We start from the raw sequence: 26688 nt of genomic DNA on the forward strand, positions 1-26688 counted from the left end.
GTTTAGAATTAGGTGGTGATTTATTTTACTCTCCTCCAATTGCTGGGAAGGGAATACATCCCATGTGTGTTCCATTACCAACTGTTGGAACAGTCTATGATGGCCATCTTCTAGAAGATTCCTTATATGTCATCCAAATTGGGTACAGAGCATGCTCAAACTAATTAGTCAATTGAGCACTAACAACCAATTATTGACGTTAAAGTTGATTCAGTGGTGTAGTAAGGAGGGGCAAGGGGGCGATCCACCCTGAGCGCCATGTTGGTGGGGGCACTGGCACCCCTTCTCCTCTCCACCCCCTCCTCTTCCCACTCCTCCCCTTTCCCTTCTCACGTACCTCTAGCTGTTCACCACCACGAGCAACAACTTCAACGTGTTCCTTGTGACTGTGTCAGTTCTCCCACTGTGACGTCAGAGAGATAACCACTGTGATCACGAGGAGCATGTTAAAATTGTTACTCATGGCGGTGAACAACTAGCGGTACGGGAGAAGGGAATGGGGGCCATGTGCCAGCGGGGAGGGGGGACGACAGAGATGAGGGCAGGGAGGGATGCCTCCTCCCCTGGTGCCTCTTACCCTTACTATATCACTGAGTTGATTGGCACTAATTTGGATATTGCAGGTGCATTTGTCTATGTACTATTCTATAATGCTGCATGTCCAAAATGTTTTATATGCAACTCAAAAGAGATCATGGCCATGGGAGGGGCATGGATGAGTTGGGGATATTCCAAATATATAGGCCCAATTTGTGTTCCAGGATTTACACCAGGTTGTGAAGATTATGCTCTAAGTGCCATTCTATAAAGGGTGCTCAGTCCAGAGCACTCTATATAATAAAGTTTAGTATGGATTTTTCCCAGCTCTTAAATTTCAGCATCTTTTACTGAATCTAGCCCCTTGTATGTGATGCTAAATATTTATACAACTTCCTGATCTGCAAGGTAGGGGACTGAATGCTAGGCATATGCAGGCCTAAATTGTTTTATTTTTGTTTCCTGTGCGTTTATATGATTTTTTTATTTTTTATGGAATTTTTTTTTTTATCCTTCATTTTATTTGCCACATGATCCCTGCAAAAGAGGGCTCGATGTAGTTTACATTATGACTTTGCAAAGTATATTAATTTAAAAATTTGGGTAAATTATACTATAGAGAAAAATACCATATTTTTCACTGTATAAGACGCACCTACATGTAGAGGAGGAAAAACCAAGAAAAAAAATTCTGAACCAAATGGTGTATCCTGTCCCACCACCCTGCCCTGTACCCTGTCCCCCCTCTGGTGGTCTAATGGTAGGCCGGGACAGGGTACAGGGCATAGGCAGGTCTAGTGGTAGGCAGGCAGACCTTCCCCTCCCCCAGTACATTTTTTTAAATTCTGGCGGTCCAGTGCTATATCGGCAGGAATTTTCTGTGTTCCTGCCCCTCCCTCGCTGGATGGCTGCCTCCAAGTCCTCATCTCTTTCGGCAGAATGGTGCACAAGGCAGGTGTGAGCTTTTCGAGCTCCTGCCTGGCCATATGCCGCTCCCTGAATGGCTGCCATCAGTTCTCATGAGTCCCGGCAGCCATTCAGGGAGCGGTGCGGGACCAGGCAGGAGCTCGAAAAGCTCACGCTTGCCTTGTGCGCCGCTTTTCCGCAAGAGATGAGGACTTGGAGGCAGCCGTCCAGCGAGGAAGGGGCAGGAGCGCGAAAAGCTCCTGCTGATACAGCGCTGGACCGCCAGAATGGGGGGTATTCGCTCCATAAGATGCACCTACATTTCTACCCACTTTTTTGGGGGGAAAAAGTGTGTCTTATGGAGCGAAAAATATGGTAAATCTAATCTGAAATAGCAGAAAACAAGAAAGTCTTTAATCTTTTTTGAAAAATTTGATAGTGTATGCAGACTGATGGGTAAATCATTCCATAGAGTGGTAAATAAAAAAGAGCAAGAGTGGGAGACTTGACTCCTTGACTGAGCACCTTAAACGATGGAAAAGACAGCTTATAAGCAGAAGGGGATCTATGGCCACTTTATTGTGGCACAACTGAGTCACCTAATTATCCATAAAATATTTAAAAAAGTAAACAGGCATTTTTCAACTTGACTCAGCTAAATAGGAAGTCAATGCAGTGATCTCAAGAGTGGTATGACATGTTCAAATTTTTTTTTGTTAAAATCAGCCGAGCTGAAGTATTCTGTATCCGTTGTAGATGTTTTAAATTACCTTTACTAATACCACAGTAAACTGAATTACAATAGTCCAGCTGAGCTAATATGGTCAACTGAACAAGCGTGGCAAAATGATATTGGTAAAATAGGTGATGTAAGCTTAGAAAACGAGGGGTGGGGGTATTATATATAATAAAACCCTAAGCGCGCATGCGCATTTAGGGTTTCGTGTTCCCTGCCGCCGTGTTTTCTGATCCCTGGCCAGATTCTATTTTAGAACACGGCAGCAGGGAACACTCTGGCCACTCCCCTCCTCCCGCCCTCACTCACCAACTCTCCCTGCCTGTGTCCTGGCCGCTCCGATTGCCCTCCGTGGCCGTATTCGGCGGCTTGATGCGGTGCGGAGCGGCGCTGGCAGCGGCTGCCGGGAGGAGGGCTTCGAGCCGCTGAAGACTCTCTCCAAAGCGCAGCAGAGGGTCGGGCGCTGTTTCCTTGAGGATCGCGGACGGCTGTACCAAACTTCGCAGGCCGCACAGCACCTCAGTAGAACGTTTCCTCTGACGCATGCGATCGCGTCAGAGGGAACATGCTACCGAAGTGCAGAGCGGCCTGTGAGGTTCGCAAAAGCCGTCCGCGATGCTCACAAGGCTACATGCTAGACCGGGGGAGCAGGGAAGAGGTGCTGTTGGACTGGAGGGGGGGAAAAATGGGTTTGGAGCTGGGGCTGAAAATAGGGGACATGTGAGGGAAGGAGGTTTTACTAGCACCCGTTAATGTAATGGGCTTAAACACTAGTCTTTAATAAAATGCACTTGTTCCTCAATATTGTGTCTATTGATAAAGAGTGCTCACTATTGAGCAATAAAATGCTTTGATATAAAAAGATGAACTAGTCTCCTCAGCCTCTGCACATCAACCCGTCTGTCTTATAAAAGTTCCAGCTTGAAACTAATCGTATTGATATGGCAGAAATTATGACCCCACAACATGACTAATAATTAACCCATGCCGGTAGAAAGTCTGGAAGAACAGTTTGGGCAAACACAAAGGAACCCTTTTGCCATTTAACAAAGGATAAGATCAGGATTGTATTCACTAGGGATGTGCATTCATCTGAAGCATTTTCCAGCTTATCTCAATCACTATAAACCTGAAATAAAAAGGGGGAAAAAAGCCCAAATTTTGGGGGGGTTTTCTGCCTTCACAGCAGTGCCCACTGTAAATATATAATTGCTCATTGGTGCTGCAAAGAAGAATGTCTCTCAAGGTTTTAAGGAACAATAAATTCTTTTTTGGTGCACTGATTGTAAAACTCTTTTTTCATCAGTCGCAACAATCGGGTGACCTAGCAACAGCCACGGTGCTACTTAAATCTTAGGATACATGCAGACAATGAAACTGTATGACATTCATAGGCTATACTCATTTAGATCATGGGGCGTAGAGCCATGTGCAAGATGTGCAATATCAGCTGCAACTGAATTTGTATATTTGATTTGATTCTTAACCTTTATATTCTACCTCTAACGGCATCAAAACAATTACATCAATAAAACATCTTAAACAAATATACCAAATACCATGGCAGTAGGTGATAGATAGATAGATATTCCTTAGTATGAGTCTGGTTTGGTAGCACACCCAAAAAATATTTCATGTGCAAAATTTAACAAGCATTTAGATATGAATTAAAGCAAATACAATTGATTTATATGTGTTAAGAAGTTCTAATGCATGTTAAACATTTTTCCTAGAAATAAATGTGTGAAATTAGTAAAAAAAAAAATTACACTGGAAAATCAAGAAAAAGTCTAACATTTGGCTGTACATGGTCCTTACATTGTAGCGAAAGTGATGGATAAATCAAAAGGATTTGTGGATGAACAATATAAACCAAATGTATAAAATTTAAAGGTTGTGCAGAGTATCTGGAGTCTTTCAAATTATCAGATCATTTTACCCTGTACTCACAAAGGAGCCCTTTTCCTTAAGTGTGTTAAGCAGTTACAGGGGAATTCTATAAATGACACTTGAAATTGGATGCCTAAATTTGGGCACACACACAATTTGCACACACAATTTAATTAATGTCAACAATTATTCACTAACAATCAATTATTGGTGTTAATTGCTAAGAATGTGGCTTTATGCATGCATCTTTCAAATGTGCATGCAGATCCTTTGGTGTGGGACTGAAAGGAGGCATGGCCATGGGAGGGGCATGTTTGGGTTTGGACACTAAAATGCGCACTTTCTAGAATTTGTGGGATCCATGCCTAATTTACAGTGCAGTTGTAAATCCTTGCGCCTAAAAGTTCAGCACAGATCCTGTTGCCATGAGTTATTCTATAAACAGTGACCAACTCGGGGTGCTGTTTATAGAATACCGCGCAGTTCACTTTTTTTTTTGGGCCCAAATTTGGACATCATTTACTGAATTTAGTCCTTAATTTGCAAAATGACTGTTACTGCATGGCAAGACGATGTGCACTAATTGTATGTTAACTGCATGCCATGTTAAGGGCTGGGAATGGGGTGATTTATGGATAGATAGAGGGCATGGATTGCACATTGCACATTTTTTGTGCGGTAACTGCAGAGGACATGCTGTTCACACCCCTACCAGCCTTTGCACATGTTAATTTTTGCTGTTAAGACATGGTGCAAAAACTTAATGCTTTTTAGTATCTCTTACTTCAGGAAGCAGGTGAAAGCTTGACTCTTCTCCCAAACTTTTAATGGAAGAAGGAATTAACTCGCTGGTTGCACACACACAAGGACTAACACTGACCGTAGTACTTGCATATCCAATCCTATTCTAGTTGAGATTATATTTATTCAGTTTTCTGTACTGTTCTCCCAGGGGAGCTCAGAACGGTTTACATGAATTTATTCAGGTACTCAAGCATTTTTCCCTGCCAGTCCTGGCTGCTCACAATCTATCTAATATACTTGGGGCAATGGGGGACCAAGTTACTTGCCCAGGGTCACAAGGAGCAGTGTGGGTTTGAACCCCGAACCTCAGAGTCTGTAGCTCTAAACCCTGCACCACACTCTCAGACATAGTATGGTAGAAGATAGCATGACAAACATTGAAAGAGATGGCAAAACATAGTTAACAAAGCAGGGTAAAACATAATATGACAAATCGCGGTATGGTGAAACATAGCATGGCGAGTCTAAACTAAACTAAACCTTAAGTTTATATACCACATCCTCTCCACGGAAGTGGAGCTCGGCACGGTTTACAAGAACTTAAAATATAAGAGAAAGGAAAAGGTTTACAAGAGCTTATATATAGAATGGAAGAGTAAGGGGGAAAATAGAATTACATGTTAGAGATGAGCCAAGTTTTCAGTTGCTTGCGGAATAGTTGGAGAGAGCCCAGGTTCTGCAACGGGATAGTAAGGTCATTCCAGAGACCTGTGATTTTGAAGAGAAGAGATTTTCCCAGTTTACCTGCATAGAGAATACCGCGTAGAGAGGGGAAGGATAGTTTATATCTTTGGGCAGGTCTGGTGGAGTCAGGACCCGAGGAGTTAAAGGATAGTGGGATTAGGGGAGGAAGGATGCCGTGAATGATCTTAAAAGCCAGGCAGGAGCATTTGAAATGGATTCTGGAAATCACTGGGAGCCAGTGAAGATTGGACAGGAGTGGCAAAACATAGCATAGCAAACATAGTATTACAGAGCATAATTAGCATAGTATGACATGAGATTATATTCATGCATCCTTCTGATTTCACATGCATCTTTCTTTTAATTAGTCCCCTATTACTCTTTCTTATGTATGTGTTCCACCTTGGCTTACACCCTGTGCTGTTTATTAAGACGTGTATTGTGTAGACAATTTAAGTAAACTATGCTATTCTATACTATGTTGTTTGAATATTTTTACTATTCTAATTGTCTTGTTGTTTTCAACTTATTCTTGCTGTACACCACCTTGGGTGAATTTTTTTCAAAACGACGGTAAATAAATCCTAAAAATTAAAGGGCCTGGTATTGAGCCAGCAGCAGCTAGCAGCAGTCAGTGTTTTGCTGACTGCCACTGGTGTTATCCCTGGGAATTCAGTGCTGGGCTATGTCCAGGCTCCAGCATTGAAATTCTGGGTTTATGGAGCCAGCAAAAATATTTCCAGTTAAGTTGCCTTGGCTGGTTAAGTGCTGAATATTGGCATTTATCCAGCCAAGTGCTGACTCCGCCCACGAGAATGCACTCAAAATAGCCAATTTCACATTGGGTGCTAACTGGACGTTTTCAGTGGCAATAGCCAGTTGAATACTCCTGAATATGACTGGTTAGCCCCAAACAAGTGAATCCATTTTTGTCTGGTTAAATTGCATTGAATACTAACTCCCAAATAAATAGTAAATTGGCCCTAAGGAATGGCCAAGTTCCAGGGACAGAATATTCCATCAGAATTACTTTGCCATTTTGGCCTACTGGCCAAACAATGGCTTCCGACTTTTCTTCTTTGTAACAGAGAGTGGCCTTAAATCTAATGTGAAGCAATGGTGATACCCGCAAAAAACCCTAGAAAGCCAACATGGGGGTAATTTGATAGTCATTTTTATATGTATGTGGCCTACTGCATAGTTTGTGGTAGATGTCTACAAGGGCAGAGTCTGCAAGTAAGTGCATAAATTATAAAATTATCTAATTTACATGTGTATTTAAATAACCTAAGTATGGGCATTTACACCAGCTCTATTTATATCTCTGGGGATTGAAGACCTAACTCATGCTCTGCAAAGTTTATAGGCTGTTTGAGCAGCTAATGTTTTTTTAGAATTAACCATATTATCAGTATGTCTCTTCTTTAGGAACTGGCTGTTTTTAGGACGCATTGTAGCTACTTTAGAAAATTCCTTGAAACTTTACACTCTGAAGTTGGTTTTCATGACATACTCAAAATTGGGACCACTAGTTTTGAACTCTCTTTGCCTTATGCTACTGTGTATAAACATGTTCTGTTGCTTAAACTATTCTTATGGTGTCATCTGCCAAATTTCTTTGGCTGATGTGAACATTTATGAGCAATAGGAGAATGGGTGTGTTTAAAAGATAAGGTCAGTTCTCCAAGAATGCTTAATAGCTGCCAGATTCTACTTGAATCACTTATAAACAAACTGAATGCCCCAGGCATGGCCATAAATAGACTGAGTTAGACGCTTGCTTGATGGTAGTAGGACAAGCCTTAGGGTATCAGATGTCATAGGCAAACCAAATGTGGGCCCCCAATTCGCTGAAGGCTCTATCCCTACTTCCCTTCCCTAATTCACTCAGGGGTTCAGCATTTCCTCTTTCCTCTCCTAACCTATTTCCCTACCCCATCCCAGATGTTCAGCAACTTTCTCTTTCCTAGCTACCCCCAAAGTGTCCAATTCCCGTTCTTTCCATCCCACCGCCACTGTTCTATATCCTTTGGCTGAAAAGCCCAAGCTAACTTAGCCAAAACTTCACTACACCAAATTAAAAGTAGTAAAGAAGCAGTCCTTTGACACTGCACACGCTCATGGCCTGCTGGGGGTCCCACTTTTTCTGACACAAGCTTCATCTGGAAGGGGGTGGAAGAGAGCAATCTTTGAGCACATGTGCATGGATGCTCACAGACTTATCACCACAAAGCTGCTGTTCCTACACTGCCATGCCCTAAAGTCTGATGCCATGGACAGGCACTTAAGGGGCAATTTTCAAAGCACTTAGACACACAAAGTACCCTAGAAGCCTAGGGTACTTTGTACATCTAAGTGCTTTGAAAATGAGCCCCCTAGTCTGCCAAGTGGTAGGGCCATCCCTAGAATAGAGCACTCAGAATGGTCATTAATGGAGTTTGCGCTGAAGAAAAGGAGTTTACTAGCAGTGTTCCAAAGGAATTTGTCCTTAAGTTTATTTCTGTTCAATGTTTTCATTAATGATATGCAAATGTTTATTTGGACAATGTGTGTATGTTTAACAGCTACATTTTAATGTAATAATATTATTATTAAAAAAATATAAGATCACGCATTTAAACTGCGAAAATCCAAAGAGCAGTACAGTGTAGGGTATGAAGTTCTGATGTGCACAAATCAAAAGCGAGATCTTGGAATAATCATATTAGATGATTTTATGGTGGTTAGACAAGCAGAAAAATGGAGAATACAGTGTGTAACAGTTGGGAAAAGGAAACAGTAATGCCAAATCACTTGTGAGACCTCATTTAGAATATTGTATATAATTTTGGAGCCCACATAACTGGATAGAGTCAATCTAGAGGACAGCTACCAAAATGGTCTGCTTGTCTGATTGTAGGAGCAGGTCGAAGAAGTCAGAAACCCCAAAAGATGAACTGGGCCCCATCCCCTGAAGATGAGATGCCAGAGACCCAACTCTCCCCAATCTCTGAAGAAGAAAAATTCAAAAAATGTAAAATATCACCATTTAAATATTTTTGGTTTCCTAGGACTGTCTTGTATAGTTTTAGTGGTATATCTGTGCAGATGTGCTTGAGTATGGAGTATGCGTGGCAGAGAGGGACATATGTGATTAGTAAGTATGTTGCTATGTACATGTAACAGGAAGATTCCTGGCAAGCCATTTTCAAAAGAAGTACTGTGCTCTAAAGGAGAGAAATTGACAACTGTTTCTTTAAACCAATGCTAAATCAAATAGCAGACTCAAATAGTCACAAAAAATTGTTAACAGAAAATTATGTAATAATAATGACAACAATTGTATAACAGAGCTGTAAGTACATCTGTTGCTATGTGGCACAATTTGCCACAGCACTAATTTTTAAATCATCAGTCCAGTCCAGATGTACTTATAGTTTCCGTGTATGATAGTCATTATTATTTCATTTAATACTTTAATTGAGTGTACCATTTGAATTGTACAGTTGGCTGAATTTCTTTCCTTCACTCGGTTGGTAGTGGCTTGACTATTTCTTTAAAAGCATTGAGAAAGTGCAAAATGATTTAATTGCATGTTTGTGTTCATCAGGAGACATAATCTCAAGCCAGACCATCAGAGAAATCGTTCTAGCATCACAGGACATGTAGAAAGTACTACTTGTGAACTTTTTTTTGACTAAGGCATTTTTAGATCCATGATTCTAAAAGTGTGATTTATGTTGTACATTGCCACGGTAATCTTTACATTGGCAAGACCAAACAGAAATTGTGAATAAAGAGCTGGAGCCTTTTTGAGTGAGGAGCCTGAACCGAGGGATTCCTTATCAACTGAACTTTAGACAGGCACTAAATTACGGGATTATTGAAAGAGACAAAAGACATAGTTCTTGCAGTTCTTCTGACTGCTTGTAGGAGGAGGAAGAGGGGATGGTTTATTTTTTAAAGTAGATTTATATGAGGGATCTTCAAAATGTTTCTGCACTTTTATTTTTTAAAATACTATTTATTAAATATCTCAAAAGCAAATTAACATCCCCCTATTTTGCTTGACTGACTAGTCACATGACACTCTACAAGACGCCCTCTTACAAATTCACCTGCCCCAACCATTTCCCGCGAAAATATGAAAGTGCAGAAACTTTTTGAAGATCCCTCGTACCTGTTGTTTTATGTGCATAGGGTGCTTATTTTTAAAGCATATGGACATCTTAAAGGGCCAAAATGGTAATTTGTGTTCTTGAAACGTCCGAATCCTGATTTTGCAAAGCCAAGGTTTGTACATACGACACAGCTATACATCCAAATGGCAAGGAGTGTTGTGGGCATATTTTGGGCAGGTCTTGGGGAGAGCCCAAATCAGGATGTGCATCACCAATTTCAGAAGGGAAAGAAATGTCCAAGTCTAAAAGGATGAATGTCTAGTCTACAAAAAAGGTGCTCTGACTTGATGAGCTGGCCACTGGCCCCCAGCAGTTACCGCCTCCCTTTCTGGTTCCTGAAAATGAAACTGGAATGGAATGCCAGGCTTTGTGACAGAGCAGCATGCACATCTGAGGAGTAGCATAGAGGTTAGTGCAGTGGCTTTTAAGCCTAAGGACTCAGGTTCAAATCTCACCTTAATTTTTATTTATTTATTTTTTTTAATTGTTTGGTTTCCAGGAGGAGCAAAATGCTTACTGTATCTAAGTACGTATATATCGCCTGCAAGTCTGATGGCTATTCTGACTTGCACATCTTTTCCAAAATGCCCCTTTATGTTTAGTTCATTAGATATTTATATACCAATAATCGAGGATATCTAAGCAATTTACATTCAGGTACTCAAGCATTTATCCCAGTCTGCCTAGCATACCTAGGGCAATGGAGGATTGAGTCTTGCCCAGGGTGACAAGGAGCAATGTGGAGTTTGAACCCACAATCTCAGGGTACTGAGGCTGTAGCTTTAACTACTAGGCCACTCCTTCCTCCATATGTCATTGTTGATTTTATGGTGTTTTTGTAATCGGTGAGTATTTAACCGCAGATTGTCCTGTATGTCTTGTCTTGAGAATTGTATTAAAAGAAAAATAAAGAAGATCCTTATGCCTGAACAGAGTGTTAATCTAGGACACACTAAAGACTTCAGAATTTGCGTCCTACACACATGTAACCCTATCCTGGTGAGGCATAGACATTGAGCTGATTAGATGTTTGCCTGTATCAGATTTCCCTCATGAACTCTTTTACAGCATGTGACATTCATCAAACCCCAAATATCGGCCACTGTTCTGTGGAAGTTCATACACACTGTACTGAATTAAGCCCATAGTGAATTCGATTCTGGGACACCTCTATTATCTGTCCCAAAAGCTCCATGAGAAGAAAATTGAAGACTGGGGAATAGGGCAATATAGTTAAGGAATATAGTAGAGGAATGGGGCAATATAGTTAAGCCATTTATATACCTCAAAGATAAATAATATACAGAAGGCTAACAATCTATAGTAACACTCTATAGTAACACTCTGTCCAATCCTCAAACTAAACACCTCTACAGACTATATCATCAACATTATGTAACCAACATTATGTAACTAACGTCAACGCTATGTAAACACCTTTGCCAACATGTATATGTTGTTACTCTCCATCCGCTGTAACTTGAATCTGTTGTTATGTAACATACTCTGTAATCTTGAATGTACTGTAATTCTTTACTGTTACCTGTGTACCTGTAATTTACTCTTCTCCTGTAATGCAATTCTACTGGAAATGCCCAGATATCTTCTATATTGTAATCCGCCTAGAACCGCAAGGCACAGGCGGAATAGAAATCTCTAATGTAATGTAATGTAATTTTATCAGTGGAAAGGAAGTTGTAGACCAAAGTTTGCCGTAAGTCAGGAATAGGGTACGTACAGGAACAGGAGAAAAAAGAAATTTCTTCTGAAAAAAGGTAGTAAATGCATAAACACCTCCCAATGGAGGTCGTGTAGTCAAAAATGGTAATAAAATTTGAGAAAAGCTTGAGGCAAGCACATAGGATCCTTAATAGTAGACAAGCACAGGTAAAAGCCAGAGATCAACTGGGGTCTTTCATTCTGCAGCAGGAAGCCACATGGTTATTATCTGCCGTCATAAGCTCTGTTTCTGTGCCATCTCATTTTAGACAGAAAATTGCATGGCACAACAAAGGTTTTAAATGATCAATTTTCTTGAACAATAATAGGGCTCCTGAGATCTATACATACAGCATAGTCCTCATTTAACTTTCGTTCAAATGAGGGAAATGCAGTCCATTTGTGTTTTCAGCTCGTACCTTTGAGATTCAAATGGACTGTGCTTCAAACTCATAGGAGGGAAACTTAAATCACGACTGCTCTCTACACGGCACATGTTATATCCTGGATTTGTGTGCATGCATTGTATGTCTCATTGGAATTTAGAAAACCTCCACAGAAATCTTCAGATGCAGGCAGATTGATGAAATACCGCAGTAAGCAAAAGTGGCCATTCAGATATTTAGGCAGTTTAGGTAGTATTTTCTGAGGCATATAACATAACATATAACATAACTTTATTCTTCTATACCGCCATGATCAAACGACTTCTAGGCGGTTCACACTGAAGACAGCAGGACAATTGTCGAATTACAAAATGCAAATAATAAAAGTACAACACATTACTCAGGAATAGACAGAATAAGATTATTAAATTTAGTGTAACTTCTGTTTAAGAGATAAATCTATCAAACACCAGTTTCTATTCAACGTGTGGCAGTGGGCAAAAATAACAAACAGAATGTTAGGAGTTATTAGAAAAGATATAGATAATAAAGCAACGAATACCATAATGCTTCTGTATCAAGTCATGGTGCGACCACACCTTAAATACTGTGTTCAGTTCTGGTCAACGCATATCTAAAATGATATTGGAAAATTTTAAAAGGTGTAAAGAAAGGAAATCAAAATGATAAAAGGGATGGGATGACTCTCATGAGGAAAGGCTAAAGAGGTTAGGGCTGTTCTGCTTAGTGAAGGGACAGCTGAGGGGAGATATGATTAAAGTCTATAAAATCCTGAGTGGAATAGATAAACACAACTCAATTGTTCCCTCTTTCAGAAAGTGGAAGCGGGACCACAGAAGACAAACGTGAATAGGGATGGAGGAGTGGTAGACCCTGATCAATTTTCAGAGGGTTGTGTTCGTGAGGAGCTAGCTAAAATTAAAGTAGACAAAGCGATGGTACTGGATGGTGTACATCTGAGGGTGCTGAAGTAACTTAGAGAGATTCTGGTGGCTTCGCTGACTGACATTTTCAATGAGTCTCTAGAGTTGGGAGTGGTACCGGAGGACTACATAAGGGCAGATGTGAAGAAATACTACCGGCCCGACGCTGCTTCGGTTGATGGTAGGACTTGCTCGCGGTCGGCAGAGAGGGAAGGATGGAGGGTCAGCAGGGATTCGGCTGTGCAGTTGGGAGGGGGAAGGAGTTGCCAGCAAATCCCGGGACAAGGGCTTATTTTGGGGGTAGGGCTTATATTAAGACCTACCTTGAAAATTATGCTAGGACTTATTTTCGGGGTAGGTCTTATTTTCGGGGCAACACGGTAGATGTGGTGTATTTAGATTTTAGCAAAACCGCTGACAGTGTTCTACACAGACATCTAATAAATAAACTGAGTGCCCTCAAGGTACACTGCTCCCTCTGAATCTACAGTTTCAGCATCCGCGGATTTGGATATTCGCAATTTTTTTTTAGATCCATTTTCATTTTTCGGGCTATTTTTAAGTCCTCTTAGACTCCGGTTAAGCCTTACCTGGTGGTCTAGCGGGTTTTTTGAAGCAGGAGCGATCTTCCTACACTCCTGCGCCGTGCAGATCACTCATAGGAAATGGCTGCTGTGAGCTCCCATAGTCTCTCGAGACTACAACAAGAGCTCACAGCAGCCATTTCCTATGAATGATCTGCACGGGGCAGGAGTGTAGGAAGATCGCTCCTGCTCCGAAAACCCACTAGACCACCAAGTAAGTCTTAAGGGATGCCGGGGAGAAGTGGGGGGTGGGTCATAGCCGGCACGAATATTATTGATGGATTTTTAATTTTCGCAGGCTGGCTCTGCCCCTAACCCTCATGGATACTGAGGAGAAGTGTACTGTTCTTGAGCCTGTTCTTTTTAACATTTTTATAAACTATATTGCTGAAGAACTGTCGGGTAAGATTTGCCTCTTTGGGGATGATGCCAAAATCTGCAATAGAGTAGACACCCAGGATGGTGTGAATAACATGAAGAATGACCTGGCAAAACTTGAAGAATGGTCTGAAATTTTGCAACTAAAATTTTTTTCTCTCTCTCTTTTCTGATCAGTCTTTCTGCTCAAGAAAATGCCGTGTCCTCCCAACCTTCTGTTCTTTCCTTATTTGTCCTTTCCTTTCAGATCATTGTAGTTCTCCCCCTTCCTTTCGTTCCTTCCTTACCTCTGTCTTAAAGTTTTGTTTGCTATATGTCTGTCTAAAAGTTTAGGGTTTTTTTTTTGCGGGGAGGGGGTTGTAGTTCTGTTGTTTCGTTTTTGTTTTTAATTTTTGATCCTAATTTGTTATTTAGACTTCTTTGGTTTTTACCCTTACTTAATGTATTTTGAATGTAAGCCGCCTTGAAATTTGATGAGGCGGGATAACAAAACTTTAATAAACTTGAAACTTAATGCAAAGAAATGCAAGGGCATGCATTTGGGCTGCAAAAACCCGAAGGAACAATACATTTTAAGGTGTGAAATTTGTCTAAAAATTAATGCTAAGAAATGCAAAGTCATGCATTTGGGCTGCAAATACCCAAAGGAACAGTACGGTTTAGGGAGTGAAGAACTTATGTGCACGACAGAAGAGCAGGACTTGGGTGTGATTGTATGTGATGATCTTAAGGTGGCCAAACAGGTTGAAAAGGTGACCGCGAAAATTAGAAGGATGCTAGAGTGCATAGAAAGAGGTATGGCCAGTAGGAAAAAGGAGGCATTGATGCCTCTGTATAAGACTCTGGTGAGACCTCATTTAGAATACTGTGAACAGTTCTGGAGACCGTACCTTCAAAAAAATATAAAAAGAATAAAGTTGGTCCAGAGGAAGGCTACTAAAGTGATGCGTGGTCTTTATTATAAGGCATATGGGGACCGATTTAAAGAGCTCAGTCTGTATAGTTTAGAGGAAATGCGGGAGAGGGGAGATATGATAGAGATGTTAAATGGCGTAAATGCTCATGAGTTGAGTCTCTTTCATATCAAGTTTCAAGTTTAATATATCTCTTGATTGATCGCTTAGTCAGATTTCAAAGCGATGAACAATTTAAAATACATTCATTAGCAATTACAAAGTACACAATACAATACAAACTTTGAATAGTAACATTAGGTTAAAAACTAGGACATCATTTAAAAAACATAGGGAGGGAAGGGATAGCGAAATACAACTAGGAATAGTAAAGCAATACATAGGAAAAGTATAATAGGAAGACAAATTAAAACATAGTTTAATATTATGTAATCTGTGGCCTAGGGGTTACTAAAAGCATCTTTAAAAAGAAAGGTTTTTAAATTACTTTTAAATTTTTTCCGAGGTCCTGCTCCATACGTAAATAAATTGGGAGGGAATTCCACGTCTGTGGGGCGGTCACAGAGAAGATGAATTGCCGTCTAGTATTAATGATTTTAAGTGATGGAATAGTTAAAAGATGTTGCTCATTGGATCTTAATGTTCTAGATAGATGATACGGAATTAATGATTTATATATAAATGCTGGGGTTTTGTATAAAAGAGTTTTAAAGGTAAGTAAACAGAGTTTGTATGTTATCCGGTGAATGACTGGGAGCCAATGCGCATTTTTCAGAAGTGGTGTAACGTGGTCAAATTTTCTTGATTTGGTTATGAGTTTAATGGAGATATTTTGGATAATTTGAAGACGTTTAATTTCGTTTAATGATATTCCTTTAAATAGAGAGTTACAGTAATCTATTTTTGAAATCACCAGAGAATGGATAAGAATATTTAGTGATTTCGGGCATAAGAATTTTGAAATAGATCGGATCCTGCGTAATCTATAAAAAGTGGATTTAACAATGTTACTGATGTGGTCGTGAAAATTTAGTTTATTATCAAAAGTGACTCCTAGAATTTTTGTATTTTTAACTATTTGAAGGGGGACATTTTTTATCGTAATAGGAGCAACGAGTTCAAGATTTTCTTTCCAAGGAAAAAACATCATGTTGGTTTTTTTGATGTTAAGTGTAAGTTTATTTGTTTTTAACCAATTATGTATTAGATCTAATTTTTCATCGATCTCTTGAATATCCGATTTTTTATTAGTATCTATAGGATGCAGCAGTTGGATAACATCTGCATACGCAAAAACATGAAAACCTACGGATTGACATAAAGTGACTAGAGGGGCAAGAAAGATATTAAATAATAGCGGAGAAAGAATAGACCCTTGGGGAACCCCATAAGTAGTTGATGAAGATTTTGATAGCGAGTCTTTAAAGAAGACGGTAGATGTACGGTCAGTTAAATAGGATGTAAACCAAGAAAAGACTTGGTCAGAGATACCAATAGAATGGAGTCTATCAAGAAGGAGTCGATGGTCAATTGTATCGAAGGCGGCGGAAAGATCAATAGAAATTAATAGTGTTGATTGATGGTGATCTAAAAAATATTGGATAGAGGCAGTCATACCAATTAATGAGAGTTCAGTATTGTGATGAAAGGAAGCTCTGGAATGAGAGGGCATAGAATGAAGATAAGAGGTGATAGGCTTAGGAGTAATCTAAGAAAATACCTTTTACAGAAAGGGTGATAGATGTGTGGCTCAGGAGTAATCTATGGAAATACCTTTGTACAGAAAGGATAGTAGATGTGTGGAACAGTTTCCTGGAAGAGGTGGTGGAGACAGAACCTGTGTCTGAATTCAAGAAAGTGTGGGATAGGAACGTAGGAACTTTTAGAGAGAGGAAGAGATAATGGGTACTGCGGATAGGCAGATTGGATGGACCATTTGGCCTTTATCTGCCATCATGTTTCTAGGAGAAACCTTTTCTTCAGTCAATGTATAGTTAAGCTCATGTTCGAGTGGGTGCTCACCTGGGAAGTAGTGATCATCAAACGGTTTGGTTTGATATAACGGCTAAAGTGGAGGGCAGTCGCACGATACTTAAAGTTCTAGATTTCAAACGTACGGACTTTAATAAAATGAGAGAGTACCTGAAGAAAAATCTGTTAGGATAGGAGGTCTAAGCTAAAAGGAGCGATAAAAATGGCTATGGACCTTTATGTGAAGAAAATAAGTAAAAACAAGAGAAAAAGGAAACCGATATGGTACTCCAAACTAGTGGCGGAGAAAATAAAGGCAAAAGAGTTGGCGTTCTTGAAATATTTTTTAAAAACCAAGAAGAGGAGTGTAGAAAGGACTACCAGGTGAAACTGAAAGAAACCAAGAGAGAGAGACGTCTGTCAAAAGCGCAGGTGAAAGAGCGAATGGCTAAAAATGTTAAAAAGGGAGACAAATTTTTTTTCAGATATATTAGTGAAAGGAGGAAGATGAAAAATGGAATTGCTAAACTAAAAGATGCTGTGGACCGATATGTGGAGAGTGATGAGGAAAAAGCAAATGTGATAAACAAATACTTCTGTTCTGTGTTTACGGAAGAAAATCCTGGAGAAGGACTGAGACTGTCTGGCAAAGTAATATGAGAAAATGGAGAAGATTCTGCGCTGTTCACAGAGGAAAGTGTTTATGAACAACTTGAAAAACTGAAGGTGGACAAAACGATGGGACTGGACAGAATCCATCCCAGGATACTGAGGGAGCTCAGAGAGGTTCTGGCAGGTCCTGTTAAAGACTTATTCAACAAATCTCTGGAGACGGGAGTGGTTCCTGGGTACTGGAGGATAGCAAATGTGGTCCCTATTCACAAAAGTGGTCATAGGGATGAAGCGGGACACTACAGGCCGATAAGCCTCACCTCGATTGTTGGAAAAATAATGGCAGTGTTGCTGAAGAAAGGAATACTTCCTAGAATCTAATGGGTTACAGGATCCGAGGCAACATGGCTTTACAAAAGGTAAATTGTGCCAAATGAACCTGATTGAATTTTTGATTGAGTGACCAGAGAACTGGATCGAGGACATATGCTAGATGTAATTTACTTAGATTTCAGCAAAGCCTTTGATACAGTTCCTCATAGGAGGCTCTTGAACAAATTTGAAGGGCTGAAGTTAGGACCCAAAGTGGTGAACTGAATTAGATACTGCCTGTCGGACAGATGCCAGAGGGTGGTGGTTAATGGAAGCCGCTCAGAGGAAGGAAAGGTGAGTAGCAGAGTCCCTCAGGGTTCGGTGCTGGGGCCGATCCTGTTCAATATGTTTGTGAGTGACATTACTGAAGGGTTAGAAGGAAAAGTTTGCCTTTTTGCAGATGATACCAAGATTTGTAACAAAGTAGATACCGAAGAGGGAGTGAAAAATATGAAAAAGGATCTGCAAAAGTTAGAGGAATAGTCTAATATCTGGCAACTAAAATTCAATGCAAAGAAATGCAGAGTAATGCATTTGGGGATTAATAATCAGAAGGAACCGTATATGCTAGGAGGTGAGAGTCTGATATGCACGGACGGGGAGAGGGACCTTGGGGGTGATAATGTCTGAGGATCTAAAGGCGAAAAAACAGTGTGACAAAATGGTGGCTACTGCCAGAAGGATGCTAGGCTGTATAAAGAGAGTAATGGCCAGTAGAAGGAAGAAGGTTTGATGCCCCTGTACAGGTCGTTGGTGAGGCCCCACTTGGAATATTGTGTTCAGTTTTGGAGACTGTATCTGGCAAAGGACGTTAGAAGACTTGAAGCAGTCCAGAGGAGGGAGATGAAAATGATAGGAGGTTTGCGCTAGAAGATGTATGAGGAGAGACTGGAAGCCCTGAATATGCATACCCTAGAAAAAAGGAGGGACAGGGGAGATATGATTCAGACGTTCAACTATTTGAAAGGTATTAACGTAAAACAAAATCTTTTCCAAAGAAAGGAAAATGGTAAAACCAGAGGACATAATTTGAGGTTGAGATTCAAGAGCATAATTTGAGGTGGTAGATTCAAGAGCAATGTTAGGAAATTCTACTTTATGGAGAGGGTGGTAGATGCCTGGAATGCGCTCCCAAGAGAGGTGGTGGAGAGGAAAACGGTGACAGAGTTCAAAGAAGTGTGGGATGAACACAGAGGATCTGGAATCAGAAAATAATAGTAAATATTGAAGAACTAAGGGAAGTACTGGGCAGACTTGCACGGTATGCGGTTCATAATAAAAAAAAAAGAAAAAAACGTCTAAAAAGTGGCCTAAATGGCTACTTGGACGATCAAAAAGCCTGATCGTCCAAGTACCCATAATCAAAGCTGGTTTTAGACGTATCTAAAACCAGCTTAGGCCTTTCCCCTGCCTCTAAATGCACAGAGAGAAAAGAGGCGTTTTTAGAGGAGGGGAAAGGGCAGGAGGTGGGCCGACCTAGACCTAGGCGTGCAGCAGGTATAATCAAAACTTTAGGCAGGTTGCCTAGTCGGCACTTATACGTTTTGACTTAGACGAAGTCAAAAAGGTCTAAATGCTGAAAAAGGGGCCACTGAGCTGATCGTGGCTGCTGTGATCAGCTCAGCGGCCCCAGCAACCTGCCTACCCCCTACAGCAATGATCGCAGCAGGAGAGATGCCTCATCTCCCCTACCGTGATGCCATCACTCCTGTACCTGAACTGCCGCGATCCGCGGCAGGAGAGATGCTCTATCTCTCCTGCCGCGAGTTGTGGCAGTTCGGGTAGAGGAGTGATGGCATCACGGTAGGGGAGATAAGACATCTCTCCTGCCGCAATACATCAGCCCCTCCCCCCCCCCGACAACATCGGAGCAAGAAGGAGCCCAAACCTACTTGCCCCGCAGCACCCCCAAACCCCTAATGAAGATCGGGGCAAGAGGGAGCCCAAGCCCTCTTGCCCTGCGGTATTCCCAAACCCCCAAAGAAGATAGGGGCAAGAGGGAGCCCAAGCCCTCTTGCCCCGCGGCACCGCCGAATCCCCAATGAAGATCGGGGCAGGAGGAAACCCAAGCCCTCTTGCCACACGATCTCCAATCCCCCCCCCAAGTCCGATGGGGCCAGGAGGGAGCCCAAGCCCTCCTGGCCTCTCGCCCCCCTACAAGATCAGGCAGGAGGGAGCTCAACCCCTCCTGCCCAGGTGGACCCCCTACCCCCCACCTACAATACTTGCAGGAGGGATCCCAGGCCCTTCTGCCCTCGACACAAACCCCCCCAATGACCGCCCCCGAACCCCTGATCGGCCTCCCCTGCTGACCCGCGACCCCCCCGCCGACCCCAAGACCCCCCCTACCCCAATCCCACCCTCCATACCTTGTCAATGTTGGACGGACGGACGGGTGCCAAGCCTGCCCATCCGGCAGGCCAGCCAGCTCTAGAATGGGGCCGGATTGGCCCAGGCGGCTTAAACCCTGCCCACAGGTGGGGCCTGAGGCGCCTGGGCCAACTAGAATAGGCCCGGGAGCCTTAGACTCCTCCTATGGGCGGGCCCATGTGCCTGCTTAAGTTGCTTATGAATGTTGGCCCCTAATATATGTTAATCTAATCCAGTAAGGCAATTTTAATGTTCTCATGTTCTCATGCAAATCCAAACCAGGGGCTCAAGGCTTACGTCTTTAAGCAAGCCTATGGTTCATTTCAATAAAGACAGACTGGAGTGGTCATTGTTTCTTCTGTTCTCTACTCCTTGGACACACTTTTATCTACTCCCTATTTTTCTTTATGTTTTTTAAGTTTGACTACAGTATCCCATTTTGATGATTGTGATTGAAAATCTGTTAGGCAAATACCAATAAACTAAACTGAACAGGATGCTGGACCCAATGTAATCTTGGCCTGACTCAGCAATATATATTTTATGGTCACAAATAATTTCCACAATTGTATCACTCTGTATTATTTCACTTCTCTAGTGTTTATGAACCTGCTGTGGGTAAATTTTTTTGTGCTGTAAACAAACATTTGGTAAAATTGAAAAAAAAAAATGTGCTTAGGACTCAAGAATTTACAAACTATTTTAGAAGAATTACATTAAGGGCTCCTTTTATGAAGCCCTTAATGTAATGTAATAGCACACGTTAAAATTCCATGTGTACTAGCTGCTAACACCTCCTCTTGAGTAGGCAGTAGTTTTTTGGCTAGCACGTGCTATAGTGCACGCTAAAAACACTAGCGCACCTTCGTAAAAGGCGCTCTAAATCATTTATGCATGTTTTCTGTTTTTAAAAGAAATATTGCAAAGGAAGAAGTATATGGGTCCAGATTCAGTAAATGGCACCCAGTTAGGTATATACCAGGGGTCTCAAAGTCCCTCCTTGAGGGCCGCAATCGAGTCGGATTTTCAGGATTTCCCCAATGAATATGCATGAGATATGTGCATGCACTGCTTTCAATGCATATTCATTGGGGATATCCTGAAAACCCGACTGGATTGCGGCCCTCAAGGAGGTCCAGATGGCATTCACCCAAGGGTACTCAAGGAACTAAGGAACGAAATAGCTGAACCACTTCGACAAATATGCAAAATATCCTTAAAAACTGGAGAGATTCCGGAAGACTGGAAAATAGCAAATGTCACGCCCATCTTCAAGAAAGGCTCAAGGGGAGATCCAGGAAACTACAGGCTGGTGAGCTTGACCTTGGTCCCGGGAAAGATGATGGAAGCACTGATTAAAGACAGCATCTGGGAACACATCGACAACTATGGGCAGCTAAATTCGAGCCAGCATGGCTTCTGCAAGGGCAGGTCATGCCTCACGAACTTATTATACTTCTTTGAGGGGGTAACCAGCCAGGTGGATAAAGGGGAATCCATAGATATCATTTACCTTGACTTCCAAAAAGCCTTCGACAAGGTGCCACATGAAAGACTACTAAAGAAGCTATGGAACCACGGGGTGCAAGGGGAGGTCCACCGATGGATCAAAAACTGGTTGGCGGACAGGAAACAGAGGGTTGGAGTAAAGGGCCATTACTCAGATTGGCAATGGGTCACGAGCGGAGTTCCACAGGGGTCGATGCTGGGACCGCTACTTTTCAACATATTCATTAACAACCTGGAGGCAGGAACAAAATGTGAGGTTATTAAATTTGCGGATGACACCAAACTATATCGCTAGGTAAATAACATGGAGGACTGCGAAGATCTCCTAAAAGATCTGACAACACTGGAAGAATGGGCCAAAAAATGGCAAATGAGTTTCAACATAGGGAAGTGCAAAGTCGTACATAAAGGGAAAAAAAACCCGATGTTCACTTACAAAATGGGGGGATCAGCGCTAGGGGTGAGCGACCTTGAAAGAGACCTGGGAGTGATGGTAGACACAACATTGAAGGCGTCGGCGCAGTGTGCAACAGCCTCAAGGAAAGCAAACAAAATGTTGGGTATCATTAAGAAGGGTATCACGACTAGGAAGAAGGAAGTCATCCTGACACTGTATCGTGCTATGGTGCGCCCGCACCTGGAGTACTGTGTTCAATTCTGGTCGCCGTACCTCAAGAAGGACATAGAGGTACTTGAGAGAGTTCAAAGAAGAGCAACTAAGATAATAAAGGGTATGGAGGACCTCTCATATACTGACAGACTGAAAAGGCTAGGGCTTTTCTCCCTGGAAAAGCGGAGACTTAGAGGAGACATGATAGAAACCTTCAAGATCATGAAGGGCATAGAAAAAATAGACAGGGACAGATTTTTCAAATTAAGGGTATCAACAAGTACAAGGGGGCACTCAGAGATATTGAAAGGGGAGAAGTTTAGAACAAACGCTAGGAAGTTCTTTTTCACACAGAGGGTGGTGGATACATGGAACGCGCTCCCGGAGGATGTGATAAACAGGAGCACGCTACAGGGGTTCAAAGAAGCTTTGGATAGGTACTTGGAAGACAAAGGGATTGAGGTGTATAGATAAGAGTAGAGGTAGATTATAGGGATGGGAATAGAGGTAAGTTATAAAATTAATCAGGGATCACTGTTCAGGCACTAGGCCTGACGGGCCACCGCGGGAGCGGACCGCTGAGCAGGATGGACCTCTGGTTTGACTCAGCGGGGGCAACTTCTTATGTTCTTATCCCTGGTATATACTGATGAATATGTGTGCTTCAATGTTCTCATGTAACTAAGCTTGATAAGCGTAAAACTTTTGGGAATGAGCAGCAGTGCCTTTGAAACAATGCATTTGTGACAGTTTCACGATTTTGAAAGTTTAAATTGGGTTATCTGATGAAGAGGTGACGGGATAATCACGCACCAGACACCAGTGCGCCGACAAGCCAGCGCTGACAATTAGGCGCAAGAAAGAAGCGCGCTGCGGGAAAACTTCATTTTAAAGAGCTCTGATGGGGGTTGGGGGAGGAAACCCCCCCCCCCCCCACTTTACTGCATTGTGTTTGCGCTGCCGTTGGGGGTATAGGGGATGCAACCCCCCACATTATAGAGAAAATGGAACTTTTCCCAAAAAAAATCAGAAAAGTTCCGTTTTCTCCATAATGCAGGGTTCCAACCCCCCCAAACCCCCCAATAGCAGCGCGAACACTATGCAGTAAAGTGGGGGGGTTCTCCACTCACACTCTGCTTCAGAGCTCTTTAAAATTAAGTTTTTCCACGGCGCGCTTCTTTTTTGTGCCGAATTGTCAGTGCGCTGTTGTCTCGCGCGCGACAGACTATGAACCGATGAAAATTATCGAAACATGGTCCACATAGGGACCCAGGACCCCTATCATATTCTTTGGAGATAAGTTTTTGAATGTATTACAACTTTAAAGAACATATCAAGCTTAGCTAAACAATTTAATTATTATTTAAACCTTCAATTTTACAATTAATCATATGCAGTGATTAAGCGGTGGGTCCTCCTATAGGGTATTTCACTGGGAGGGCTACATACTTCTGAGCACATGTAAAGATTGAAAATTGGTTTAACCATTAGCTTCAGTTACATGAGAACATTGAAGCACACATATTAATCAGTATATTGCTAAACTTTGTGCGTCTCATTTTGAGATTTTTTTTCTTCTCTGAACTCTATACAGTTTATTGACTTGCCCAAAGTTAGGTGCTATTAAGGTCCACACCAAGCACCATAAGAACATAAGAATTGCCATACTGGGATAGACTGAAGGTCCATCAAGTCCAGTATCCTGTTCCAACAGTGACCAACCAAGGTCCCATGTACTTAGCTAGATCCTAAGTAATAAAACCGATTTTATGTTGCTTATCCTAAGAATAAGCAGTGGATTTCCCCAAGCCATCTCAATAATGGCCTATAGACTTCCCTTTTAGGAATTAATCCAAACCTTTTTTTAAACCCCGCTAAGTTAACTAATTTACATTCTCCAGCGGCGAATTCCAGAGTTTAATTTAAACGTCACGTGAAGAAATATTTCTCCAGTTTGTTTTAAATTTACTACTTAGTAGCTTTATCGCAAGGCCCCTAGTCCTAGTATTTTTAGGAAGAGTAAGCAAGCGATTCACATCTATCCTTTCAACTCAACTCAATATTTTAGACCTCTATCATATCACCCCTGAGCCATCTCTTCTCCAAGTTGAAGAGCCCTATCTGCTTTAGCTTCTCATAGGGAAGCCGTCCCATCCCTTTTATCATTTTTGTGGGCCTACTTTGTACCTTTTCTAATTCCGCTATATCTTTTATGAAATACGGCGACCAAAATTGCACACACTATTCAAGGTTTAGCTGTACCATAGAGTGATTCAAGAGCATTATAACATTTTCATCTTTGTTTTACATTAGTTTCCTGATAATTCCTAACATTCTATTTGCTTTCTTAGCCACCGACACACTGAGCTAAGGATTTTAATGTATCCTCAACAATGACACATGAATCCTTTTCCTGGGCAGTGAGTGGGCAGACTTGATGGGCCATGGCCCTTTTCTGCCATCATTTTCTATGTTTCTATGTTTCATTTAGCAATAGTTTGGGTTCTTCTTTCCCTATGCATCATTTTGCAGTTTCTCACATTAAATGTCATATGCCATTTTGATGCCCAGTCTCATAAGGTTCTCTTGCAATTTTTCACAGTGCTCTTACAATTTAACAATTTTAATGAGACAATTAAATTTGCTGATGATACAGTTATTCCCATCTCTAGATCATTGATAAATATGTTAAAAATCAGCAGTCCCTGCACAGACCCCCTAGGGAATCCTATCATTTATCCTTCTCCATTGAGAATATTGACCATTTAAACCTATTCTCTGTTTTCTGTCTTTCAACCAGTTCTTAATCCATAATAGGACATTACTTCCTATCCCATGACCTTCTAATTTCCTCAGAAGTCTTTCATGAGGTACTTTGTCAAATGCCTTTTGAAAATCCAAATACACAATATCAACCAGCTCACCTTTATCCACATGTTCATTCACGCTTTCAAAGAAATGCAGTAGATTGGTGAGTAGATTTCCCTTGATTAAATCCATGCTGGCTTTCTCTCATTAATCTATGCTTATGCATATGCTCTATCATTTTGTTCTTTATAATAGTCTCTACTATTTTGCCTGGCACCAACGTCAGACTCAAAGTCTATAATTTCCCAGTTCACCTCTGGAAACCTTTTAAAAATCATCATCACGTTGGCCACCCTCCAGTCTTCTGGTACTATGCTGGATTTTAAAGAAAAATTACAAATTACTAACAATAGCTCTGCAAGTTCATTTTTCAATTTTATCAGCACTCTGGATATATACCATCCAATCCAGGTGATTTGCTACTGTTCAATTTGTCAAATTGATCCATTACATCTTCCAGAGTTACAGAACTTTGTTTGAGTCTCTCCGATTTATCATAAATTAATACCATTCCTGGCACCAGTAACACCCCTACATCTTCCTTGGTAAAGACCGAGGCAAAGAATTAATTTAATCTCTTTGCTATGGCCTTGTCGTTCCTGAGAGCCCCTTTTATCCCTCATCCATCTAGCAGTCCAACTGATTCTCTTCCCAGCTTCTTGCTTTTAATATACAGTACATAAAAAAGATTTTACTGTGTATTTTTGCTTCCAGCACAATCTTCAAAGTTTCTCTTTGCCTTCCTTATTAGCACCTTACATTTGACTTGACATTCTTTGTGCTGTTTACAATTATTTTCAGTCAGATCCTTCTTCCGCTTTATAAAGGATTCTCTTTTAGCTCTAATAGCTTCCTTCACCTCACTTGTTAACCACGACAGCTGCCGTTTGTTCTTCCTTCCTCCTTTTTTATTACATCCTGGGCTTCCAGAATGGTATTTTTGAATAACATCTACACCTGATAAATATTTTTGACCTTTGCAATGCTCCTCTAAGTTTCTTTTTACCATTCTCCTCATGTTATCATAGTCTCCTTTTTTAATGTTAAATGATGTTATGTTGGATTTCCTGTGTGAACTTATTCCTGGGATTATATCAAATGTGAACACATTATGATCACTGTTATCAAACAGCCTCAGCACCATTACCTCCCTCACCAATTCATGTGCTCCACTAAGAACTAGATCTAAAATTGCTTAACCTCTTATTGGTTCCTGAATCTGCTACTGCATAAAGCCATCCTTGATTTCATCAAGGATTTTTATCTCCCTAACATGCCCTGATATTACATTTACCCAATCAATATTGGGGTTGCCAGATGTATGATGCTGCAGAGTTTGCTGTTACTGTATTTCCAATGAACACACCTCTGCGAAACGGGGTCTCCCCTAGGGATTGGATATTTTGCAACTGTTGTTAGTGAACTGAGGACCATGCTATTAACTGTCCCATTGCATGGGTTCAACCGAGTGAGATCTTGCCTCACCAATTTTTGCTTGACTTTAAAGGTGTAAGTAAACATGTGGATAAAGGTGGATCCAGATTTTCAGAAAGCTTTTCATAAAATTCCTCATGAGAGGCTCCTGAGAAAACTAAAGAGTCATGGGATATGTAACAAAGTTTAGTTGTGGATTAGGAATAGGTGATTGGAGAATGAGATGTACAGTGTCTGCATCTATGAGACAAACTTGGTTCTTTTTGTTAAACTGAGCATTTTGGACCCCAGTTAGATTAC

General features: G+C 41.3%; 1 protein-coding gene across 10 annotated transcripts in view; it reads left to right on the top strand.

The window, feature by feature from the left end:
* The window catches only part of ZNF521 (zinc finger protein 521), a 796659-nt gene that overhangs the window by 586447 nt on the left and 183524 nt on the right, over window positions 1–26688 (top strand). For 9 of the 10 annotated variants that reach the window (XM_033933840.1, XM_033933831.1, XM_033933833.1 and 6 more), the window contains one exon: window positions 8457–8570. The exons of the other annotated variant lie outside the window; for it this stretch is intronic. In XM_033933840.1, coding sequence (XP_033789731.1) covers window positions 8457–8570 — 114 coding nt within the window. The remainder of the gene's footprint in view (window positions 1–8456; window positions 8571–26688) is intronic. 10 annotated transcript variants of the gene reach the window in all.

This window comes from Geotrypetes seraphini, chromosome 2 (assembly GCF_902459505.1).
Source record: "Geotrypetes seraphini chromosome 2, aGeoSer1.1, whole genome shotgun sequence".
NCBI lineage: Eukaryota > Metazoa > Chordata > Amphibia > Gymnophiona > Dermophiidae > Geotrypetes > Geotrypetes seraphini.